Source organism: Typopeltis vanoorti, chromosome 13 (genome assembly GCF_054136105.1).
Source record: "Typopeltis vanoorti isolate ZY-2024b chromosome 13, IOZ_Tvanoo_1.0, whole genome shotgun sequence".
In the NCBI taxonomy this organism is placed as follows: Eukaryota; Metazoa; Arthropoda; class Arachnida; order Uropygi; family Thelyphonidae; genus Typopeltis; species Typopeltis vanoorti.
The window spans coordinates 90,332,327-90,355,136 of NC_143561.1; the positions used below are offsets into that span (position 1 = coordinate 90,332,327).

A 22,810-nucleotide genomic window follows, 5' to 3' on the forward strand; every position below is an offset into this window, starting at 1 on the left:
CCATTGCCATGAATATCAAAGTAACCCTTGAACTGAAAATGATGTCAAGTTTTCTGTTATACTTCAACTTCAGGAAAACTTGACATCCTTTTTTGCTCAAGTTGTTATTTTTCATCTGTCCAGTTGCTCACTCTGTGTACAAATCTCAAATCCTCTTTGGAATACTGCTATCACATTTCAGGTGGTATTCTGATCTTCAGGGAAGAGTGGTTCAGTTGATTGACCTCTCTCTCTCTCTCTCTCACTCTTCAGCCACTCACACAAATGGTCAGTTTCTCCATTCAGCCTCTTTTACAGATATTTCTGTAGGTGCTATTCAGTGCAGAACTACCATCCATTAATGCTTAACTTATAGCAGAAATGAGGAGCTTATTGCACTATTGAGCATAAAGCACTATAGTTGAACTGTTGACTCATCAAACCTGCTACTATAGGTTGTCTTTCTCTCCATCTACTTCAGTTCTGTGAGCAGGCTTCTGCACAAAGTATTCCTTCAAGACACCTCCAGCTCTTTAAGGAGAATATCATAAGATTACTAACTCATGACTCCGACACATGACATTTATTTGTTATAGGCATTTTGGCTTTTCATTTGTCAGAATGATATTAAAAATAAATGAATAAAATCTGTTTATGCTAAGCCACAAAATACTCAAAAGCAAATTATCAGCATATCCAAAACTCTTTTTCAAAGGAAAGCAGAAAACTTGCTGCTTTCCTTTGAAAAGGTACAATAGCAAAGCTGTTTCTGCAGGTAGGCTGCAAGATAGTACATAGAACCAAACCTGATAACTCTGGGAGGCTTCCTGATCAGCTGGCAAATAATCCTGCTGCTTCTTACTCAGCCAGGTCATGCATGGATAAAGTTGGTATAGTATCTTGCAAGAGGCACACTGTCGATGCTTTGTTTGGACTGGAGTCCTTTGACTACTACTATATCCTAGAAGACAAACTGGCCTGAGAATATAATTTATCTTCACTGCAAAAGCCAACATTCAGACAAGAAAACAAAATTGCTGACTAATCATTTAAGGCATTTTCTTCTTTCTATAAACATATATATTTAAATATATTATGGTATAATTTGATTAAATTCATCCAGCTACTTTTTCTTAAAAGAAGATTCTGAGAGCATCAGTATTTCGAAGAAGATTAATGGAAATGAACAAATTTCATAGCTTTTAATAATATGCTTTACAGAGATATAAACCTATACATATGACATGATTGGCACTTTATCACCAATTATTACTGCAATTACCTTGCTTTTATCTTTACTATAAATGTTATAATAACATGAGCATCTTATAACTTAATGAATGTTTTTATTTATATAGGTATTATTTCTGGAAAATTCCCATGTTACTCCTCTAAGTAAATATTATTTTTATGGCTATTTAGCCTATTTTTGTTTAGGAGTACCCCTTTTTTTTTATAATGTCAATGGCTTTTTACTCAAATTTTAGGGCATTACTGATGTTTTATATGGACAGATACATGAAGAATATATAGGATGAAAAAAACTGGACACACCTTTGTAGGATGTTGCTGACTGTCTTCTTTTTCAGTGGCATCCTGCCATATGGCGATATACATTCATTTGCTGTTGAGGGAAGGGAGTATGACTGAATGGAAGGGGTGGTGGAAAAAGTGGGGTTTGAGAAATGTGGGAGTAATATTAGTGAGGCAAGAGGTATGTGAACTTTTTTAAACATTATTTTGAAAAAAACCAGTTTTTTTTTTTTATCTTTTTAAATTATTAAAGGTGGGCAGAGAATACTTTGGGATGAGAGTGAAAATAGAAATTTTTGGGGGAGGAGAAGGATATTATGGGATAAGATTGGGATGGGAGAACGGGGTGTGAGCCGTTTCGACAGTGCATCTTCTTTGGAACTCGTTGGGGAAGTGGAGGCTATGTCATGCCGATTTGGTGTTTCTGTCTTTGGTGTATCTGTGTTGTATTCTATTGGTTGGAGTCGTGACCTAATTTTTATGTTATGGAGCTTCCAACTCTCAGAAATTACGTAGGGCCAGTGGACGTTTATTGTTTTTTTTTTTTTTCACATTTTATGGCTATCGTTTCCAATATTTTAAGCATTGTTTTATTTTCCTATATTGTTTTATTTTCCTGTGACTGCAACATCCCAGTTTTTTAAAAAACTGGGATGTTGCAGTCACAGACGTTTAACCAATAAAAAATGCAAAAACAGGCTAAATACATTTAAAATAATAATTTTTATTTATGGTTGTTGTATAGTTATCATCACATCTTTACTTGATTGTTTTGCCATTAAAAAAAAAGATGATGCTTGCATTTTTGCATTTTGACTTGCTCTCTAAAGAAAAAATTATGGTTTAGAAATGAATTAAAAAAAAAATTCATGTAAACTCATTTTAACTTTTTATACTGCTTTACTTTTTTGAGATTTAGTTTTTGGGATTGAATATATTTGTATCCCAAAATCCCTGAATTAAATTTTCCCCTCACAGGAAGAGCGTATCACTAGTTTTAAATCTTTCTAATAGTTATTAATATGCTTTGAAAAATTAATTTATTTTTCTGGAGTTAAGATTACAGGGAATAATTATATATTATGATTTTAGGTGTAAAGAACAAATACAGAGGTACCAGTCAATTTGCACTGAAAAAGGACACAAGTTGGAAAAAACAAAGCATATACTTCATGAGGAACAACAGCAGAATGTTTCACTTCATAGAGAGCAAAAGTTATTGCAAGAAACAATAGTATCATTAAAAGAAAAATTTAAATGTCAAGAGACGAGCTTGAAGCAAAAACAACAACAAGTATGTCATTATAGTGCTATACTATATCTGAAAATGTGGTTTTATTTTTTTATGCTTTTTTTTTTGTTACCCATTGTTTCATTATTGATACACAAGATAATCATATTTGCAAACATTTTATACCACAATGTCATACTTCTAGTAAAATTCATAACAATTGAGTATAGACGATAATTGTCACGGTATCTGGTTAAGTGAATAGCCTTTAATCATAGGCTACTGGCTGCTAATTCATTATAAGCATGACTTCCTGCCGAGACTGGGTTTTAGTATGAGCCAGTTATTTAATGGTCTTTAAATAACTGGCTCATAACTGCCTCTTTTTAGTCATGTAATTTCAAAAAGACATGTTGATTTTATCATTTTTCTTAATGCAGTAAACTGTGGCTTATCTGGCTCCCATGGATACTAAGGTTATTGGGTAATCAATAATTCAGTATGTGAATGGTTGGACCTATGATTACACACAGACTATGCCTAATTGTAGATCATAAAAATTCATGTGTAAAAAAAAATTAAAATTAATAACTGATTATAATATAATTCACCATCAAAAGCATACATTACTTAAATGAAGGAAATATCATTTGGATCTCTAGATGATGGATGAATTTAAATTTACTGGTAAAATACTGCTACCTCGATAATTGTTATGATTCTATTATATCTCCAGAGCAGGTAACCATCTTCTGTTCTCCTCTTTCTTCTTACATGGAGTATAAGACTACCTTTCAAGATCGTGGACACTCAAAATCTCCTCTGGAGCTATAGTCTTATATAAAACAGTTTCACAGGCCTGTTTTAAGACAAGCCCTTATAAACTTGGAGCTGTACAAAGCAGGCTTTTATGAACATCCATGCCCGAGGTGGGATCCGAACTCGCATCCTATTGGTTGGAGAGCAGCTAATAGGATGCGAGCTATTCACTTGGCCAACCAGGCCAGCAAAATGCTAGATATCATTGAATAGAAATTGATTGTAATGTATCAAGAGAGAGTTCCCAACCTGCTGATGCATAATCCTGCATTTATTTCTCCTTCCTGATAAAGAAATTGGAATGCAGTGGTGAGAACTGTTAACATGGCACCATGGTCAAGAGACTGGGCATTTACTGTAGAAACATCCATTTGTGCTACCCCTGCATGCCATAACTCACTTAAGTCACCATGGGAAAAATACACAATTATAATGACACAGTGAGTCAAAAAAACCTCCCACAGAAAGACTATACCAAAAAACAACACATTTTGTGGAATAGGTTTTCATTAGATGTGTTTAAATATTCAAAGCGAGAGAGAGAGAGAGAACTCTGATAGGTATTTAGGCAAGGATGACTAATATGGGACCTCTTTTGGCAAATCTTTTATTCTGTGGAGTTGCTATGATGCTGAATTTAATTATAATAAACAATACAAATTTAACTAAATAGGATCACTTAAGGATCAAAATGAGATTGGGTACAGAATCAACCAGGGCTTTTGACCTCGTGTTCAATTCTCACCTTCACGTAGTACATCCTTTAAGTATCCACTGGATACTGAATGAATGAATGAAGATAGCCACTAAAATTGCATTCTGTGTTTGGGTTAAACTAGAAACAAACATGATAGAACAACATGATGAAATTTCATATCTGCTGGGGCATCCAGTTAAGCCAAGGGCCCTCCCCCCCCTCCCCTCAAACTGTTTTGTCTTTATTCTTGCTTTTCTTGAAACCTGTCTTCCTCAGCCATTTCAGCCTGAACTTTGGCACTGGTCATATTTAGAATAATATTTAATAGCATTTTTTTTTCATAAGAAAAGTAAACTAATAGTTCTGCAGTTCTTTCAATTCTTCAAATCTCCTTTCTTATGCATCATTATGAATACTGACTTCTTACAGGTACAGTTTCCCATATCCTTATCAATGAAACACTCTTACCCTCCATCTCCTGGGACCTTAATCTTAAATAATGTACCCATAAAGTGCGAGCCAGATGATAGTCCAACACAATGTCTCATTATTCCTGGTTTCCATATTGGTCACTTATTTGTCAGTCCTATTTGGAAGAAAACTGTTGATAGGAAACCAGTAATAATGAGACATTCTGTTGTACTATCACATCTGGCTCACATTTTATGGGTACAAGAGAGGTATTTGATGCCATTTCAGTATCAAATACCTCTTTTAATAACCAGTGCTTCTGTCACCATTTTTAAGGGACCATACCACCTTAGAGCTCACAGATTCTTGGATGTGAGAGTAAAGCTCATCTAAAAGGAAAAATATCAGATTCCTGAAATGTACCTTAAGAAAGTCAATGAAAGAAGAAAAATCATTTGTAATATTTTCATTTTTAATGATTTTGCCACTGATGTACCATACTTCCCAAATCTCAGAATTCTCATATCTGATTACAGGTTTTTGTTAAGCGTTTTATTTCTGTGCAACTTGGCAGCCCACTATCAAGCTACAACCAGGTATATTATTATTAAGAGAGACCTCCAGGGATTCAGAGACTCATCGAGGGTGGCCACATACTACACACCAGCTATCATACATTTCTTGAATTCATTCACACTGCTTGCACTCACAACATCCAATGGCAATCCATTCCAATCACGCACCACCCTTTGAGAGAAAAATCTAGCTCTCACATCCTTCTTGGCGGCCTTCATTTTCAGTCTCCAAGGATGCCCTCTTGTTTTTTCCCCACTCTCCATAAATTGAAATCCTGTATGACCCTTTCAGAAGTTTGTAAGTCTCAATCATATCACCCCTCTTTCTCCTGTTTACGAGTGTCTTCAATGTCTACAAATTCTCAATCTGTCTTTATAATTAGTATTCCACAATCCTGATATTATTTTTAACACTCTCCTTTGTACTTTCTCCAATATATCTGAATCACAATGGAAACCAGGAGACCAGACCAGATTTGCACACAATAGTCCAAGTGAGGTCTTATCAAGGCCTTTTATAGAGGCAAAATAACATCCTTATCTCTACATGTGAACATTCGTTTCAGCATTGCAATTATCTTTTGAGTTGTATTTGCAATCTTTGTCACATGGCCCCTAAACTTCAACTTCCTATCTATTAACACTCCAAGATCCCTAGCCTCATCAGTTTCTTCTAGCCTAATCCTACCAATATAATATGACATTGGATATCTAATAATGCCAAGTGAATGACTTTACATTTACTGACATTGAACTGACACCCATTTTCCCATGCCTGCAATTCCAACCTATTCAAATCATTCTGCAAAGACTGCATATCAGCAGCATTCCTGATTACCCTACCTATCTTTGCATCATCAGCAAATAGCTGTATGTCGCGTGCTAAATCCTTCCCAATATCAATCAAAATCAAAACAAAAGAATGTACAGATTGAATAACAGTGAACCAAGCACTGATCCTTGTGGTACACCACTTGTTACCTTAAACCTTGCAGACTCAGATCCTCGTATATATACCACTTTTTTGATATCTGTCAGTCAGCCATCCTCTTATCCATGCTGAAATTGTATAACCCAAACCTATTTTCTCCAATTTATGCAGCAGTCTGCCGTGCTGTATTCTGTCAAAAGCCTTAGCAAAATCCAAAAGCATCATGGTGTATCCATTCCCCCTTGTCTAGTTCAATGGTAACATTGTTACAGAATGTGAGCAAGTTGCTAAAACACGACCTTCCCTTAGTAAACCCCTGTTGTTCATTGCAAGGTAGAGATTCACTGTCAACCTATTTCTGAATTCTGGCTCTTCTGGCTCTAATAATACCAATTCATTCAAAATCTTCACCACCACTCCTGAGATACTAAATTGGTCAATAGTTGGATACATCGGTCTTTGCACCACTCTTGTACAATGGAATTACCATACGTTCCTGCAGAATCTTCCCTATTCTGATACTCATATTAAACATCCTGGATGGCCAGTTCAGCTGAACACTCTTTTAGCACACGTGCTGATATTCCATCAGTCCCTATTGCTGAATTCTTATTCAGTTTGTGCAACAGCTCTAATACCTTGGCCTCACACACCTGTGTTTCTTTATCTAGTGAAGAGGTAACAGTGAGCTCAATTTGAATGCAGTGAGCTCTGCGTTCACTAAGTTGATAGCTTTTAATGAAATGGGCACTCATTAACTGAACAATCTCTTCTGCATCTGTAATCCTCACGCCACCTGGATTTAGAAGAGTTATTCTTTTATATTCATTCTTTCTTTTACTTGCAGCATATCGATAGAATTCTTGTATGTTGTCTTTAGCACACAAAGTCAGTTTCTTTTCTTTTCATATTTTGTCCTTTTGGCTCTGTCTCACACCGCTCTGCTCCTCTTTTTTTCCCCTTTTTTTTAAATAGCTGCATTGCAATTCTTGTATTATAATCGGCAGTATCCCCTCCTATCCCTCTAGAGTCTTCTTGAAATTACAATGGTTCTCTCATTCTACCCCTGTAACTATACAGTATCTGCTATTATGCCTATAACGTTTGGTAGGGACCAGATAACACCAGAAATAAAAATAAAACTGCTCTCTTTTATTCCTGATGTTTTTTTTTTTCCCTTTCTTTACTTCATTACCATACATAAATTTATATTATCTCCTTAGGTCCACAACTATCTCTACACTTTGTACTGACTATTCCATTCAATTTTGTCACTTGAGAGAGACTAGCTTCTGCATTTTTTGATCATGCACTCACTCACCTCATTCTTGCCTGTGCACACACACACACATCTGCATTCTCCCCCCATCCTCCCAATAGTTCTAATTTATCTTTTATTGCCCTTCAACACATTCAGACAATACTTTCTTGAGACATTTAATTCCAAATCTAAGAGGGGGGTGCTTAAGGGTCAAAGCTGTATAACTGAGAGGAGACCTCCACATAGCCTTTAAAGGAATGCGGAGAACCGACCAGGGCTTCTGGCCTAATGTCCAATCCTCACCTTCTCATGGTGCACCCTGTTGGGTATCAACTTGGATACTGAATGAACGAGGTTGGGCTGGCAATTTGGGATTTACCCGACCAAATTGTATTCTTATTGGTTAAACCAAAATAAAAAACGATGGTACGAATGACAAAATTTCATTCTGGCTGGGGCGTTGCCCGGTTAAACAAGGCCCCCGTTGTTTTCGCCAGGGGAACCAAGGCGAACAGTGAAAAGTCAGCTACTGGAACAAATCTGAAAACAAACCCCAATTCAACATCACCAGAGTTAAAGAGCGGTACTATCAACATAAGAAGCCTGAATGGCAAAGAAATGGAGCTAGCTGAGGAATTAGATAAGTACCAGATCGACATAATAGGGGTGACTGAAACAAAAAAGACAAAAACTGGTGAGATCTTTCTGAGCAATAAATACAAAATGTTATATTCAGGAAATGACACAAGGAAAAGAAGGAGTAGCCATAGTATTCAACACAAAATACGAGGCTAATCTTCTTGAATGACAGTCAGTCTCAAGTAGAGTAATGTGGGCAAATATGAGAATGGGGAACTGGACAATGAGACTTATTTGTGCCTGTGGTCCCACAGAAGGTTTCTACTAAGGTAGAAGTGGAGGTATTTTTTGAGGCTTTAGAAAAAGCAACTGACACAATGAAAAAGGAAAAGTTGGTTCTTGTTGGGGATCTAAATAGCAGAGTAGGAAATGATTGTGAGACATACAAAAATATTTTCGGAAAATTTGGAGAAAAGAGCAAAGCTAATAATAATGGCAAATATCTGTTGGATTTCTGCTCAGGACATGGACTGGTTATTACTAACACCATGTTCCAACATAAAAATGTGCACAAATGCACGTGTAGAGAAGAGGCAAGGAATAAGAAAAGTCTCATTGACTATGTTATTGTTGATAGTGATGTTTTCTCCATGGTGCAAGACACCAGAGTGTACAGAGGATTTGAAATTGGAAGTGATCACTATTTAGTCTTGAGCAGGATAAAATTGAATTTCATATTGAAAAGAATAACATGTAAGAAAGTTTTAAAGCGAATAAAAGTTGAGCTGCTCTCAGATGTGAACTGTAGACTAAAATACACAAAGATTATTGAAGAAAAAATGAAAGAGTTTGAGAACAGGAATCAAACCTTGGAGATTCAGTGGCAAACTCTGAAAAAAACATTCATTGATTCTGCCAGAGAGGCATGTGGTGAGGTTGTCTGCAAGGATAAAAAAATCAGAACTCCTTGGACACAGGAAGTTAAAGAGGCAGTGAAGGAAAAGAAGAAAGCATATCAAAAGTTCCTGTCAAATAAGTCAGCTCGTGCTCTTAGAGAATACAGAAACAAATGCAAGAATGCTAAACACTGTGTAAAACTAGCTAAACAAAAGTCATGGCAGGACTTTGACAAGAATATAGAAAATAAATATCAAGAAGGTGGCAAAATACTCTGGAGGTTGTTGAAGAAGCTTAGGAATGGAGGAAAGAGTGCTGTAAAAGGAGTTAGAGATGATAAAGGTGACATGAAAATGGGAGAAAAAGATATCCTTGAAGTATGGAGTAATTACTTTGAAACTGCTAAATGAAACAAGCAGTGATGACAGCACAGTGGTAAAAAACACTGACCATGCATACATATCCATACTTGAAGTAGAAAAAGCCATCAAAGGCTTGAAATGTGGAAAGGCAACAGAAGTAGATGATATTTGACCAGAAATGCTGAAGTATGGTGGTATAAAAGTCTTACAGTGGCTGCACTGCATATTGCAGAAAGCCTGGACAGAGGGACTAATTTCTGATGATTGGAGTAGAGCTCTAATAGTACCCATATATAGAAAGGGAAATAAAACTCAATGTGAGAATTACAGAGGTATTTCACTACTGAGTGTTCCTGGCAAGATCTATGCAAGTATACTTGAGAAACGGTTGGGAAGTAAAGCTTCGTGAATAACAAGCTGGATTCAGGCCAAATAGAGGCTGTCAGGATCAGATCTTCACTTTACGACAAATAGTTGAGAAAGCATGGGAATATAACAAAGATCTGTGTTTAAGTTTTGTCGATCTTGAAAAGGCATATGACAAGATGCCAAGAGAGAAGCTATTCAATATGCTACAGTTATATGGTGTTCAATGGGGCATTATATCAAGTGATACTTAGTCTTTATTTGAGTTGTAAGTCTGCAGTTATAATTGAAGGAAGTACGGGAAGATGGTCTAATGTTAAATCTGGTGTGAGACAAGGATGTACATTATCCCCTCTTATTCATTATCACAAGTTTGCAAGATTCCCTGACTAAATTGAATAACTGTTGTAATAGATATGGTATGAAGGTCAGCATTAAAAAGACAAAGACAATGAAAATAGGTAGAATCGTTGAAAATGTCAAATGTGTTGTGAACGTGGAATCTGTGTAACATAAAACATTTCAGATACTTAGGCATGATTTTTACTGAAGATATGGAATATTAAATATGGAAACAGACAACAGAATAAACAAAGCTGGTATGGTAGGAAGTCAATTGAATAAATTTATATGGAATAAGAGAGAAACTAGTTGGATCACTAAATTAGCTGTATACAAGACAGTGTTGAAACCAGTTTTAACTTATGGATCTCAGAGCTGGGTCAGAAGTAAAACACTTGACCAAAGACTAGACACCGCAGATATGAGAGTCCAGAGAAAGATTAGGGCCATGAACAGATGGCATCAACGGCAATATCACATTAAAAACGAGAATATTAGGAAAGAACTTGGCATTGTCAGTATTCAGGAATGCGTTAACAGAGCTAATCTCAGGTGGTATGGTCACTTAAATAGAATGAGAGAGGAAAGATTAGCAAAACAAGTGTTCTCTGCTAGGTTGGCAGGAAAACGACCCAGAGGAAGACCAAGATATAGGAGGATTGATACAGTACAAAGTGCCTTAGATGATAGAAATATAAGATCTGATAATGTTTGGAGTCTTGACAAGTAACAGACTGATTTTGAGGAAAATTGTAGATAGGAAGTTAATAATGATGTAAATTTTTCATGTAGTACTATCATATCCTGTACACCTCTTGAGGGTACATGTCAGGAATTTGATGATGAAATCCCAAATTTGTTGGCCTATTATTGTTTGCTCAATATCCTGGTAGATTCTTATAAACAAGGCTCACTATAAGAAGGTTAGAATTGGACATCAAATCGGAATCTCAATTACTTTTTTTGCAATCTTTAAAAGGCTCTGTGGAAGTCGCCTCCCAGTTATCTAGCTTTTGACCCTTAAGCAAATATTTGCAGCAAATGCTGAAGTTTTTTTAATCATCTACAACAGTTTCCTTGCAGTCACTCTCTTAAAAATAGTATTGTTATAATTACCAGATTTTTGGAAATTTGGCTGTTGCACCAACTGCTCTTTTTTTCTCTCTCTCTTTTCATATCTGTATGACATGTTTGATGGCTCGTTTGATCCACCATATACTCAGTCCTTTTTATTGAAGCAGTGTTGCTTTACATATTCAATGTACATCTTTAAGATATTTTTGTAACTATTCTTGGTGAAGATAGGACAATAAAGTAATCTGCAATCTGTCCAGAACATATTGGATATTTTTGAAATTATTCAGGGAGTGGGATGATCAGCATTTATGATGGATTTGCTTATTACAAAAAGCTCACTAAGATCCAAATGGATGATTTGACTATATTAATGGATATAGAAGCATAGGATTTACTTTGACAATCTCTTTATTATTATTACATATTCAACACACTTTCTGATCATTTATTCATTAAGTCTTCTTGAGTTGACAAGATTTTATCATTTTATTGGCTACCATGTTTCTGCTACATTAAAAAATGATTTTTTTTTATTTTAAAATTCCAGAAGTTTCTTCATGTCCTGAGTAATCTTATTTTATTTCCATCTATGATTTCTTACCTTGAACAATTAATGCACTCAGCACAAGTCATAATTTTTTTTATGGCACTCCTGCTTTAGAATGCCATATATTTTGCTGTGAAATGTTAGCAAGTATTTGCATGTACTTCACTGTGAACATTTACATGCTAGCTTATAGAATGTTCTAAAATGTGCATGTGTTTATTCACTGTAAAATCTCATACTTGGATTATTCTAGACTTTTGAATATTATTTAAACTCAGGACATTTCCTGAGTACAGTGTGCAGGGTGCACATTATGGTGATTAACTAGAATAAAAATGAAAGCTCTCTTAGGAAACATACTGACGAGCATTTAGCTGATTTATCATCATCATCATCATCATCAAATTCCTGACATGTACCCTCAAGAGGTGTACAGGATATGATAGTACTACATGAAAAATTTACATCATTATTAAATTGGATATTTTTTAATGTAGCAGAAACATGGTAGCCAATAAAATGATAAAATCTTGTCAACTCAAGAAGACTTAATGAATGAATGATCAGAAAGTGTGTTGAATGTGTAATAATAATAATAAAGAGATTGTCAAAGTAAATCCTATGCTTCTATATCCATTAATATAGTCAAATCATCCATTTGGATCTTAGTGAGCTTTTTGTAATAAGCAAATCCCTCATAAATGCTGATCATCCCACTCCCTGAATAATTTCAAAAATATCCAATATGTTCTGGACAGATTGCAGATTACTTTATTGTCCTATCTTCACCAAGAATAGTTACAAAAATATCTTAAAGATGTACATTGAATATGTAAAGCAACACTGCTTCAATAAAAAGGACTGAGTATATGGTGGATCAAACGAGCCATCAAACATGTCATACAGATATGAAAAGAGAGAGAGAAAAAAAGAGCAGTTGGTGCAACAGCCAAATTTCCAAAAATCTGGTAATTATAACAATACTATTTTTAAGAGAGTGACTGCAAGGAAACTGTTGTAGATGATTAAAAAAACTTCAGCATTTGCTGCAAATATTTGCTTAAGGGTCAAAAGCTAGATAACTGGGAGGCGACTTCCACAGAGCCTTTTAAAGATTGCAAAAAAAGTAATTGAGATTCCGATTTGATGTCCAATTCTAACCTTCTTATAGTGAGCCTTGTTTATAAGAATCTACCAGGATATTGAGCAAACAATAATAGGCCAACAAATTTGGGATTTCATCATCAAATTCCTGACATGTACCCTCAAGAGGTGTACAGGATATGATAATACTACATGAAAAATTTACATCATTATTAACTTCCTATCTACAATTTTCCTCAAAATCAGTCTGTTACTTGTCAAGACTCCAAACATTATCAGATCTTATATTTCTATCGTCTAAGGCACTTTGTACTGTATCAATCCTCCTATATCTTGGTCTTCCTCTGGGTCGTTTTCCTGCCAACCTAGCAGAGAACACTTCTACCAGCATTTCTGGTCGAATATCATCTACTTCTGCTGCCTTTCCACATTTCTGGCTTTTGATATGATTTTGATATCCATATTTTGATCAAATATGGATATGTATTCCTGACTGTATGCCTGGTCAGTGTTTTTTACCACTGTGCTGTCATCACTGCTTGTTCGAAGTAATTTTTCGAAGTAATTATTCCATACTTCAAGGATATCTTTTTCTCCTGTTTTCATGTCAACTTTATCATCTCTAATTCCTTTTACAGCACTCTTTCCTCTATTTCTGAGCTAGTTCAACAACCTCCAGAATATCTTGCCACATCTTGATATTTATTTTCTATGTTCTTACCAAAGTTCTCCCATACTTTTGTTTAGGCATGACACATTTTTAGTTTTCTTACATTTGGCCATATTCTCAAAGTGTGCAAGCTGACTTATTTGCCAGGAACTTTTGATATGCTTTCTTCTTTTCTTTCACTGTCTCTTTAACTTTCTGTGTCCACCATGGAGTTCTGATTTTTCTATCCTTACAGACAACCTCACCATGCCTCTCTGGCTGAATCAATGATTGTTTTCTTCAGGGCTTGTCACTGAATCTCCAAGGTTTGATTCCTGTTCTCAAATTCTTTCATTTTTTCTTCAATAATGTTCGTGTATTTTAGCCTGCAGTTCACATCTGAGAGCTGCTCAACTTTTATTCGCTTTGAAACTTACTCACATGTTCTTCTTTTTATGAAATTCAATTTTATCCTTCTCAAGACTAAATAGTGATCACATCCAATTTTAAATTCTCTGTACACTCTGGGTCCTGCATCAGGGAGAAAACATCACTATCAACAATAACATAGTCAATGGGACTTTTCTTATTCCTTGCCTCTTCTCTCCATGTGAATTTGTGCACATTTTTATGTTGGAATATTGTGTTAGTAATAACCAGTCCATGTCCTGAGCAGAAATCCAACAGATATTTGCCATTATTATTAGCTTTGCTCTTTTCTCCAAATTTTCCCAAAATATTTTTGTATGTCTCACAATCATTTCCTACTCTGCTATTTAGATCCCCAAGAGGGACCAACTTTTCATTTTTCATTCTCTCAGTTGCTTTCTCTAAAGCATCAAAAAATTCCTCCACTTATACCTTAGTAGAACCTTCTGTGGGACCATAGGCACGAATAAGTCTCATTGTCCAGTTTCCCCATCACTCTACCCTTCAATTAGATTAGCCTCTTATTTATTGTGAAATACTATGGCTACTCTTTCTTTTCCTTGATTGTCATTGCCTGAATATAACATTTTATATTTATTGCTCAGAAAGATCTCACCAGTTTTTACCTTTTTTGTTTCAGTCACCCCTGTTATGTCGATTTGGTACTTATCATCGGTACTATGTTGATAGTACCGATCTTGAACTCTTGTGATGGGCAAGTTAAGGATTTGTTCCAGTAGCTGACTTTTCGCTGTTTTCCGTGGTTCCCTGGCAGAAACAACAGGGGCGTTGTTTAACCTGGCGATGCCCCAAGCAGCATGAAATTCTGTCATGTTATACCATCATTTTTTTATTTTGGTTTAAGCCAATAAGAATACAATTTGGTTGGCTAAATCCCAAATTGCCAGCCGATTCTCATTCATTCAGTATCCAGGTTGATACCTAATAGGGTGCACCGTGAGAATGTGAGGATTGGACATTAGATCAGAAGCCCTGATTGGTTCTCTGCATTCCTTTAAAGGGTATGTGGAGATTTCCTCTCAGTTATATAGCTTTATTATTATTATTACGTGACACCTTGAGCGATTCCAAAGACTCATCAAGGAAGGGACCTATTCTACATCTCTGCCACTCAATCCACCAACTGTATTAAACTGCATCCACACCAATGCCATCTAACCACCAACTACCACCACTAGTATTTTCATAGAGAATCACAAACATCCATGCCCACGGCAGGATTCAAACCTGCAGCCATTTGGCTGGAGTGTAGATTCACTAACCACTCATCTAACCAGGCCAGTTCAAATCTGATCATTTCTAATTATTAGAAATGTTTAATTATTTTTCCTCTAAAATATTTGCACATACCATTTTGTTATACTATTATTAAGTTTCTTGAATATTCTGTTCATCTGTTAAAATTTTATAGCTCAACTGATTCTCAAAAAATATTTTCTGAAGCTCATAGTGCATTAACAATTGGCATATGCAGAATAGAAATACAATTGAAAATATAATTGGTAAAATGCAGTATTTAAAACCATACTAAAATGGAACAGTTAATACCAAAAATAAATTGCTCAATTTTGTTTTTTGTGATTTCCTATTATGAATTTAATTAATGATAAAATGTGTTAATATTTACTAGATAATATCTCTGGAGGCACAGATAAATTTTGCTGACCATCAGATTCGAAATCTGCAAAGTGGAGAAGGAGGTTCTAAACTTAGATACTCTCTTTCTGAATCAGACACCAAAAAACTTGGTTGTGGGATTTTAGAGGTAACGAAATCTGCAATGTTGCGCAACATGCATAAGGATAATAAAAGTGCAGGTAAGTTTTTTTTTTTTAATTTCTTGTACGTGAGTATACAAATTTCATGTTGCAGATATAATTTTTGAACTCTTTTGTGATCTGTTAACCTTGCACTGGGAGACAAGTCTGTTAAGAGTGCAGTAGCATGAACTATATAAATTTCCATTTCTTTCTACTCTCTGCCTACATAACCTCTTTGTTAGTACTAAAATGAAGATGTTATCCACTCATCCACCTGGGATATCATAGTTTCGTATTTGATTATGATAAGAAGTTTTATAGAATCTAACAAAAGTAAAATGAAAGAAAAACTGGCCAGTCTTGAATGGCTGAGTGGATATCAACTCTGCTTTGTAATCAACAGACTACATGTTTAAATCCCACTGTGGCATGGATGTTTCTGAAAGTCTTTAGGGTGATATTTTTTCACATAGAGTGAATCAACTAAACACTGCTTATTGGAAACCTGGAGTGCCTTGAAATATGATTGTTGGTCTTTGGAGCAGTCTCTGAATGTTTTTTGTGGTTCCAACCCATGAAAGGTTATTGTAAACCTAAAGTGCATTGCATCATGGGTGGGCTAAAGATTTTTTTTTTTTTTTTTTTTTTTTTTTTATCAATTTTATATATTTTTTTGTATTTTTTAAATTTATTTTTACATATTCCAGAATCCCTATGTGGAACTTTTTAAAGTCACATCAGGCCTCCAATAAGTGGGGTGGTTGTCTTATGCACTGATGAAATTCATTTCTCACCTAAAGACAAATGAACATCCATACTCGCAGCAGGATTCGAATCCGTGATCTGTTGGCTGGAGAGCGGGTATGCTAACCTCTCGGCCAACCAGGCTATATATTTCAATGTTTTTGTGGAAGGGATTATCATTAAAAGAAAAAATCCAGATTCAAGTGCAGGTGATTTTTATATTGTAGGTAATTTCTTCAGTTTTTTATGATATTCTTAAATTTTCATCAGAAAAACACCAAAACTGTAATGTAAAAAATAATTATTGGAAATTCACAAAGCTACTTTTAGGCTGAGCAAATGTAGTAAAAAGCCTATCTCCTAATCTTATATTAATACTATGTAAGATTCTTGAATTCTGGGTAAACTGACACAGTATTACCCATGTCAATTTACCCAGAATTCAAGAATCTGTATCACTAGGACTTCAGTTCTTTCTTTTTTTTTTTCTTTTCTTATAAATGTTGAAATTTTGTCCACTTGGTTATATTTTAAATTAAAGATGCCAAGAAATTATATTCTTGGTTTTATCCTTTATCCAAGTGTAAGCAAACAAAGTTTTCACGTGAAGTAACTTCGTGACTTGGATAAAGGATGAAACCAAAAATATTATTTCTTGGCATCTGTAATTGATAATATAACTCAGTGAAAAAACTTTCAACATCTATCTCTAATCCAGAGTATTTTAATAATAAGAGTTGACATCTTTTGACTATTTGTATATGAAAATGTGATTTCTGCCATTACTTCAACCTTGGCATCACTGCTGAGTCTGGCTCCCATTAATGAGACCTTGGAATTCTCTTCTCCACTTACCCAATATTACCATTCAAGAACTTGTATACAAAACATTTAAAACCTTAGACTGGAAAATAGCACCACTTTCCTTTTGTTCTAAAACCATAATATTCAAAACCATAATCTTTCCTGCTCAAGTTTGCATAATAAATATTACAGACATCACAGAAACTGAAGAAAAGCAATTATATAGTAAGCCTATGCAATTTTTTTGGTCCAGCCGATACTAAGATGTTAAAAAGGAATTTCTTCAATTATCAAAGACGCATGGAGGATTTGGGCTTCCAGTCTTAGAATTCTGTTATTTAAGCAATACAGCTTCAAAAATCCATAAAATATTGCAGACCAATCACACATGTGCAGACCTTCTCCTGTACCATCTAGGTTTTCATCTTCCCCTGTTTGGAGTAAATGATTATAAAGGTCCAAAAGCTGAGATTGTTCCTGAATACTACAACACTCTGGCATTGGCATTCTTTCCATTAAAAACAAATGAACTTTGGTATAAGGAAATCTTTCATCTCTTTTGCTATAAACTTCCACAGTTGGGTACTGACAACAACACTTTGTCTCAAAATTTATTGAAGTTCCAAGGATATCCTAACAGGAGGGATCTTGCTTGGAGAATTGTATATGGGTGCCAGCCAATACCATCAAATGGAGGTATTTTAATATCAGAGATTCAATCTGTGACATCTGTTACCAATTGGAAACAGAACATGCATTCTACAACTGCCCTCTTGCCCTGCATATTTGGAACAGATTATTCAATGTGTTGGGGAGTACCCACCACCTGTCAGCAATGGGAAAAGAATTTTGATTTTTATAATTAATGAATTAAAATACCATTTATGGAAGGTTAGAAAGAAACATGGATTTGAAAAGCAGCAATATGACACTCAAATTCTTTATGATATTGTATTCTAGAAATTTTATTGTTCAGTAAGAAGATTTTTGTATTTAGAAAGAAGCATTCTAGGAGATATGAAATTTATGACTAGATGCTATAGCCCACCAACATTGTGCAACATTTATCAGGGGGAGATAAAATTCTGTCTATTCTTGCTATGAGAGGTTTTTTTAAATAGTTCCATCCTCTTAATTCAATGTGATCTTATAGTAGTTAGTTGCAGGGATGACTGGAGAGCAATCCCAGTTTCACATTTATGATGTTTCATGAGATGTAAAACAAAATTATTATTATTATTGTTGTTGTTGTTCCGGGCAACTCCAAGGAGTCGACAGACTCATCGAGGGAGGCCCTAACATCATCAAGAACAACTGTTCGACATTGACACAGTATCTATCATACCTTGCCTTGAACTCATTCACAGTCGTAGCACCCACAACAGACTCTGGAAGCTTATTCCACTCATTCACCACTCTCCAAGGAAAAATACTAGCTCTAACTCCCTTGTCAACCATGCTCTTGCCCAGCTTCCATGCATGGCCCCTAGTCCTCCCACCACCAGTCATATTTTCAAAAATATCTTCTGGATCAATCTTATAGAAACCCTTCAGTAATTTCAATGTCTCAATCATATCACCCCTCCTTCGCCTATCGTCCAATCTCTGCAACCCACAAATCTTCAACCTATTCTCATAAGGTTCATTCCACAGGCCTGCTATCATCTTGGTCACTCGTCTCTGGATCCTCTCCACTTCCACCCCATCACGAAGAAACCCTGGTGCCCATAACTGGGCACAGTAGTCCAGATGGGGTCTTATCAAGGCTCGATACAGAGGAACAACAACTTGTTTGTCTCTGCATGTTAAAGTATTTTTCAGAAGCCAAGTGATTTGATGAGCTGATTTAGTCACTTTTGCAATGTGCTCCCTAAACTTCAATTCCCTATCCACCAACATTCCCAAATCCCTGGCCTCATCAATCTCCTGGAGTACGGTTCCACCAATGTGATATACTGCTGCTATTCTTTTCACCCCAAAGTGCATAACCTCACACTTTGCCACATTAAATTGACATCCATTTTTCCTAGCCCAGTCCTCCAAACTATCCAAATCATCCTGTAAAATTTTGACATCCTGTGCACTTACAATTGCTCTACCCAACTTTGCATCATCAGCAAACAAGTGAACACTTCCTCTCAAATCCTTTCCTATATCATTGATGAACAAATTGAAAAGCAGTGGTCCAAGAACAGAGCCCTGCGGCACACCACTAGTCACAAGCCGTCTTTTAGACTCCACTCCTGCATAAACCACTCTCTGGTATCTCTCCTTCAACCACCCTCCTATCCATCTCACCAACCCTATATTTATCCCCATCTGCTCTAGTTTACTGATTAGGGTTCCATGTGGTAACCTGTCAAAGGCCTTGGCAAGGTCCAGTAGTATCACTGTAAACCCATTACCCCTATCCAGTTCAGCCCTCACTGTCTTATAAAACGTGAGCAAGTTACTGAGGCATGATCTACCCTTTACAAAACCATGTTGTCCCCCATACAATATCCCATTTTCATCTATCCAATTCTGTTTTCTTTTCTTGACTAATTTCTCTAAGACCTTGACAATGATTCCTGATTATGCTAATCGGTCGGTAATTTACAACAGCAGTCTTGGAACCACCTTTATGCAGTGGAACTATTTTCCTCTTTTTCTACCCCCTCGGGACTAACCCAGACCCGAGACTCAAATTAAACAAAATGGTCAAGGGTACTGACAATTCTTTAGCTGCTTCTCGTACGACACGAGCTGGTATACCATCCAATCCCACGAATGTATTGACATTGAGGTTATGCAATAGACTACTCACCTGCACTTCATTCACCACAATTCCCGTAATAATCTACTGGTTTATTCGTTTCTGCAATGTCACTACCTGGATGATATATATAGTTGCAAAGTGCTCACTCATTAACTCAACTATATCAACTGATTCAGTTTCCTCTCTACCATCGGCATTCTTTAAAATCATTCTGCCATGTACATTTTTCCTTTTACTTGCTACATATCTAAAAAACTGTTTAGGAGTCTCTTTAGCCTGCATGGCTAACGTTCTTTCATAATCTTTTTTGCTTTTCTTACCACACTTGTTACCTTTCTGGCCTGCGCTTTATACCGTTCATGTGCCTGCCTGTCACCTTTCTCCTTAAATTCCCTCCATAGTTGTTTCTTTTTTTGCAGCTCAAGCTTAATGGTGTTATTCATCCATTTAACCCCTACTTGATTTATTATTTGGACTCTAGGTATACAGTCAGCCATTGCTTCATGCAAACACTTCTTAACTGCCTCCCATTCACTATCAACTTCTAGTCCTTGCAGTTGTACATGCCATGGCACTTAACCAAACTCCTAAGCTTGTCATACTTTCCAGCCCGATAATTCCACATGTACCCTGTCTTAATTGAAAATTCCACACCTTTAGCTGCCTCCCAAGTCAAGACCCTATGATTACTCTCACCAATTGGTGGCAATGTGGTCATATTTGTTACAGCCAAATCCTCAGATGTAATTACTAGGTCAAGCACTCTCTGACCCCTAGTATTATCCATTACATGCTGTTGCAGATAGTTATCCCTTAATAACAGCATAAAATCCAATTCCTTCCTCCCGTGTGTCCTCTCTTCACTCCAATCAATGTGACCATAGTTGAAATCTCCCATAATAATTACCCTCCTTCCACTCATTTCTTCTATTTGTTTATGCATACTGTCACCACCATCTTTTCCATCACCTGGTCTATAGCAGCACCCAATTGTATATTTAGTTCTGCTAGCCACAATCTCACACCAAATGGCCTCAAATGTGCTCTTTTCTCTATCCTGCAATTCAACTTCTATTCTCCTTGGCTGTAGCTCATCAACTATCATCAACAATACTTCTCCCCCCATTTTATTCTCCCTGTCATTCCTGAACACACTATACCCATCACATTCAATCCCACTAGCTATATCATCTACAGTCAGCCATGATTCACTAATACCAATAACCTGTGGTCTGGAAGTGCCAACCATGGCCAAAAACTCTTCCTTCTTGTTCCTAATACTCCCAGCATTAGTGTACATGAATTTAAGACCCCCATTAGCCCCAACCCTACCTTGATGCCTTATATTAACTATCCCACTCTGATTTGTTGTCCTTATTCGCTCAGGCATATTATATTCATTCATACATTCAACTGCCTCCCTAAGGACTGTATATCTACACCCCCCCGCCCTTAATAAATCTAGTTTCCCTGAATTTTAGTTTAGTTTAGTGTTTTCACCACTCCATATTGTTGTGAGGGGGTGGGAGCCCTAAGAAACTCTCCAAACCTCAACAAATTTGGTTGTATGCGACTGCCCCAAATTTGGGAGGCATACATTAGCAGACCTTCAGCCCAACAGCCAAGAACACCTACTTAGCTTGCTAGAGGGTGCCATCAAGACTTCTAGGAGAACGATAACTTCATATCTTCATTCTCAGTTACTGTGTTGTAGTGCCTGCATGCATGTGCCTTTTTGTAAGTTCCTTTCCAAAATGGCAATGTGACGTTGCCGAAATATCGGAAATATTTATTAAAGTATAATTTAATTTATATTCGGATCTATGTTGTTCAATTCCCTAAGTAATTTAGAAATTCATAACCAACGTATAAGCCTGTCTACGAGAATGTACTATACTGCACTAATCTTGATCTTATTGTCAACTGTTTGTTATTGCTATTTAGTTCAAATTTTGCCAGCTTCATTAGCTACGTGGATAGCATCTCCACTAAGCTGTGAGCTTAAATCCCACTGTGGCTCAGACACGTGGATGATGATTACTTAACACTTTGTGAGACCATCACTGTTTATATTCCCATGACTAATAACATTTTTGCTGACTGTTTTGGCAACACATTTTATTGGATTATGTAAGCATCTTGGGCTTCTACTGATGAGTGATAACCATAAAGCAGAAATTGTATGGGAGGCTATACATTGAGGATAGTAAATAATGGAAAGAACTGATAGAAATCATCGAAGAGAAGAAATTCAAATCATAATATGGAAAAGTTTAAGAAGTGTAAGAAAGTTTAAAAAAAAAAAAAAAAATTCCATAGAATTGTTTTCAAATGTTATGATAATTTAACATATGTTACCTAAAAATCTTCACAATGAACTAAATATCTATTCCATGAAGAAAAGAAAAAAATAATATAACCTTGATAAATATAAATATAAAAAAGAAATTAGACTTCACTTAGACCAGTGGTTCTTAACCTGGGTGATATCGCCTACTGGTGGCACTGTTGAACACTGAGGTGGGGAGGGGGGATGGTAAGCATTATAATACTACTAATATAATAAAAACAAAAATTGTGTATTTAATCTAGCATCCCTATTTATATTTCATGTTTAGCAACACTGTTCAGAATATTGTATGTCTGGCAATACTGTTCAGATTTATTTGCTACTTATTTTTTAGAATTTTTACATTGAAAGTTAAGTAATTGGACTACTTTTTGGTCTGAATTTTCTACATTGAAAATAATTAATTTGAGCTATTTTTAGCAGAATCCACTACGTTTATAAGCTTTATCTGCTACTTTTCTTAATGCTTCTCTGACGACTCTGACTTGCAGTTTGCACATAGCCAGTGGTATCATGTGGCCCACTTTATTGACATTGTGCAGCACTGTAGCCCATCAAAATGAGTGAAAAAAGCAAGTGTCATC

General features: G+C 35.9%; 1 protein-coding gene across 3 annotated transcripts in view; it reads left to right on the forward strand.

The window, feature by feature from the left end:
- Positions 1-22,810, forward strand: part of LOC150100355 (uncharacterized) — a 358,520-nt gene that overhangs the window by 197,212 nt on the left and 138,498 nt on the right. For all 3 annotated transcript variants that reach the window (XR_016549227.1, XM_090402349.1, XM_090402350.1), the window contains exons 13-14: positions 2,605-2,806; positions 15,441-15,627. Coding sequence is in view for 2 of the 3 variants with exons in the window: in XM_090402349.1 (XP_090258475.1) it covers positions 2,605-2,806; positions 15,441-15,627 (389 nt within the window). In the remaining variant the exon portion in view is untranslated. The remainder of the gene's footprint in view (positions 1-2,604; positions 2,807-15,440; positions 15,628-22,810) is intronic.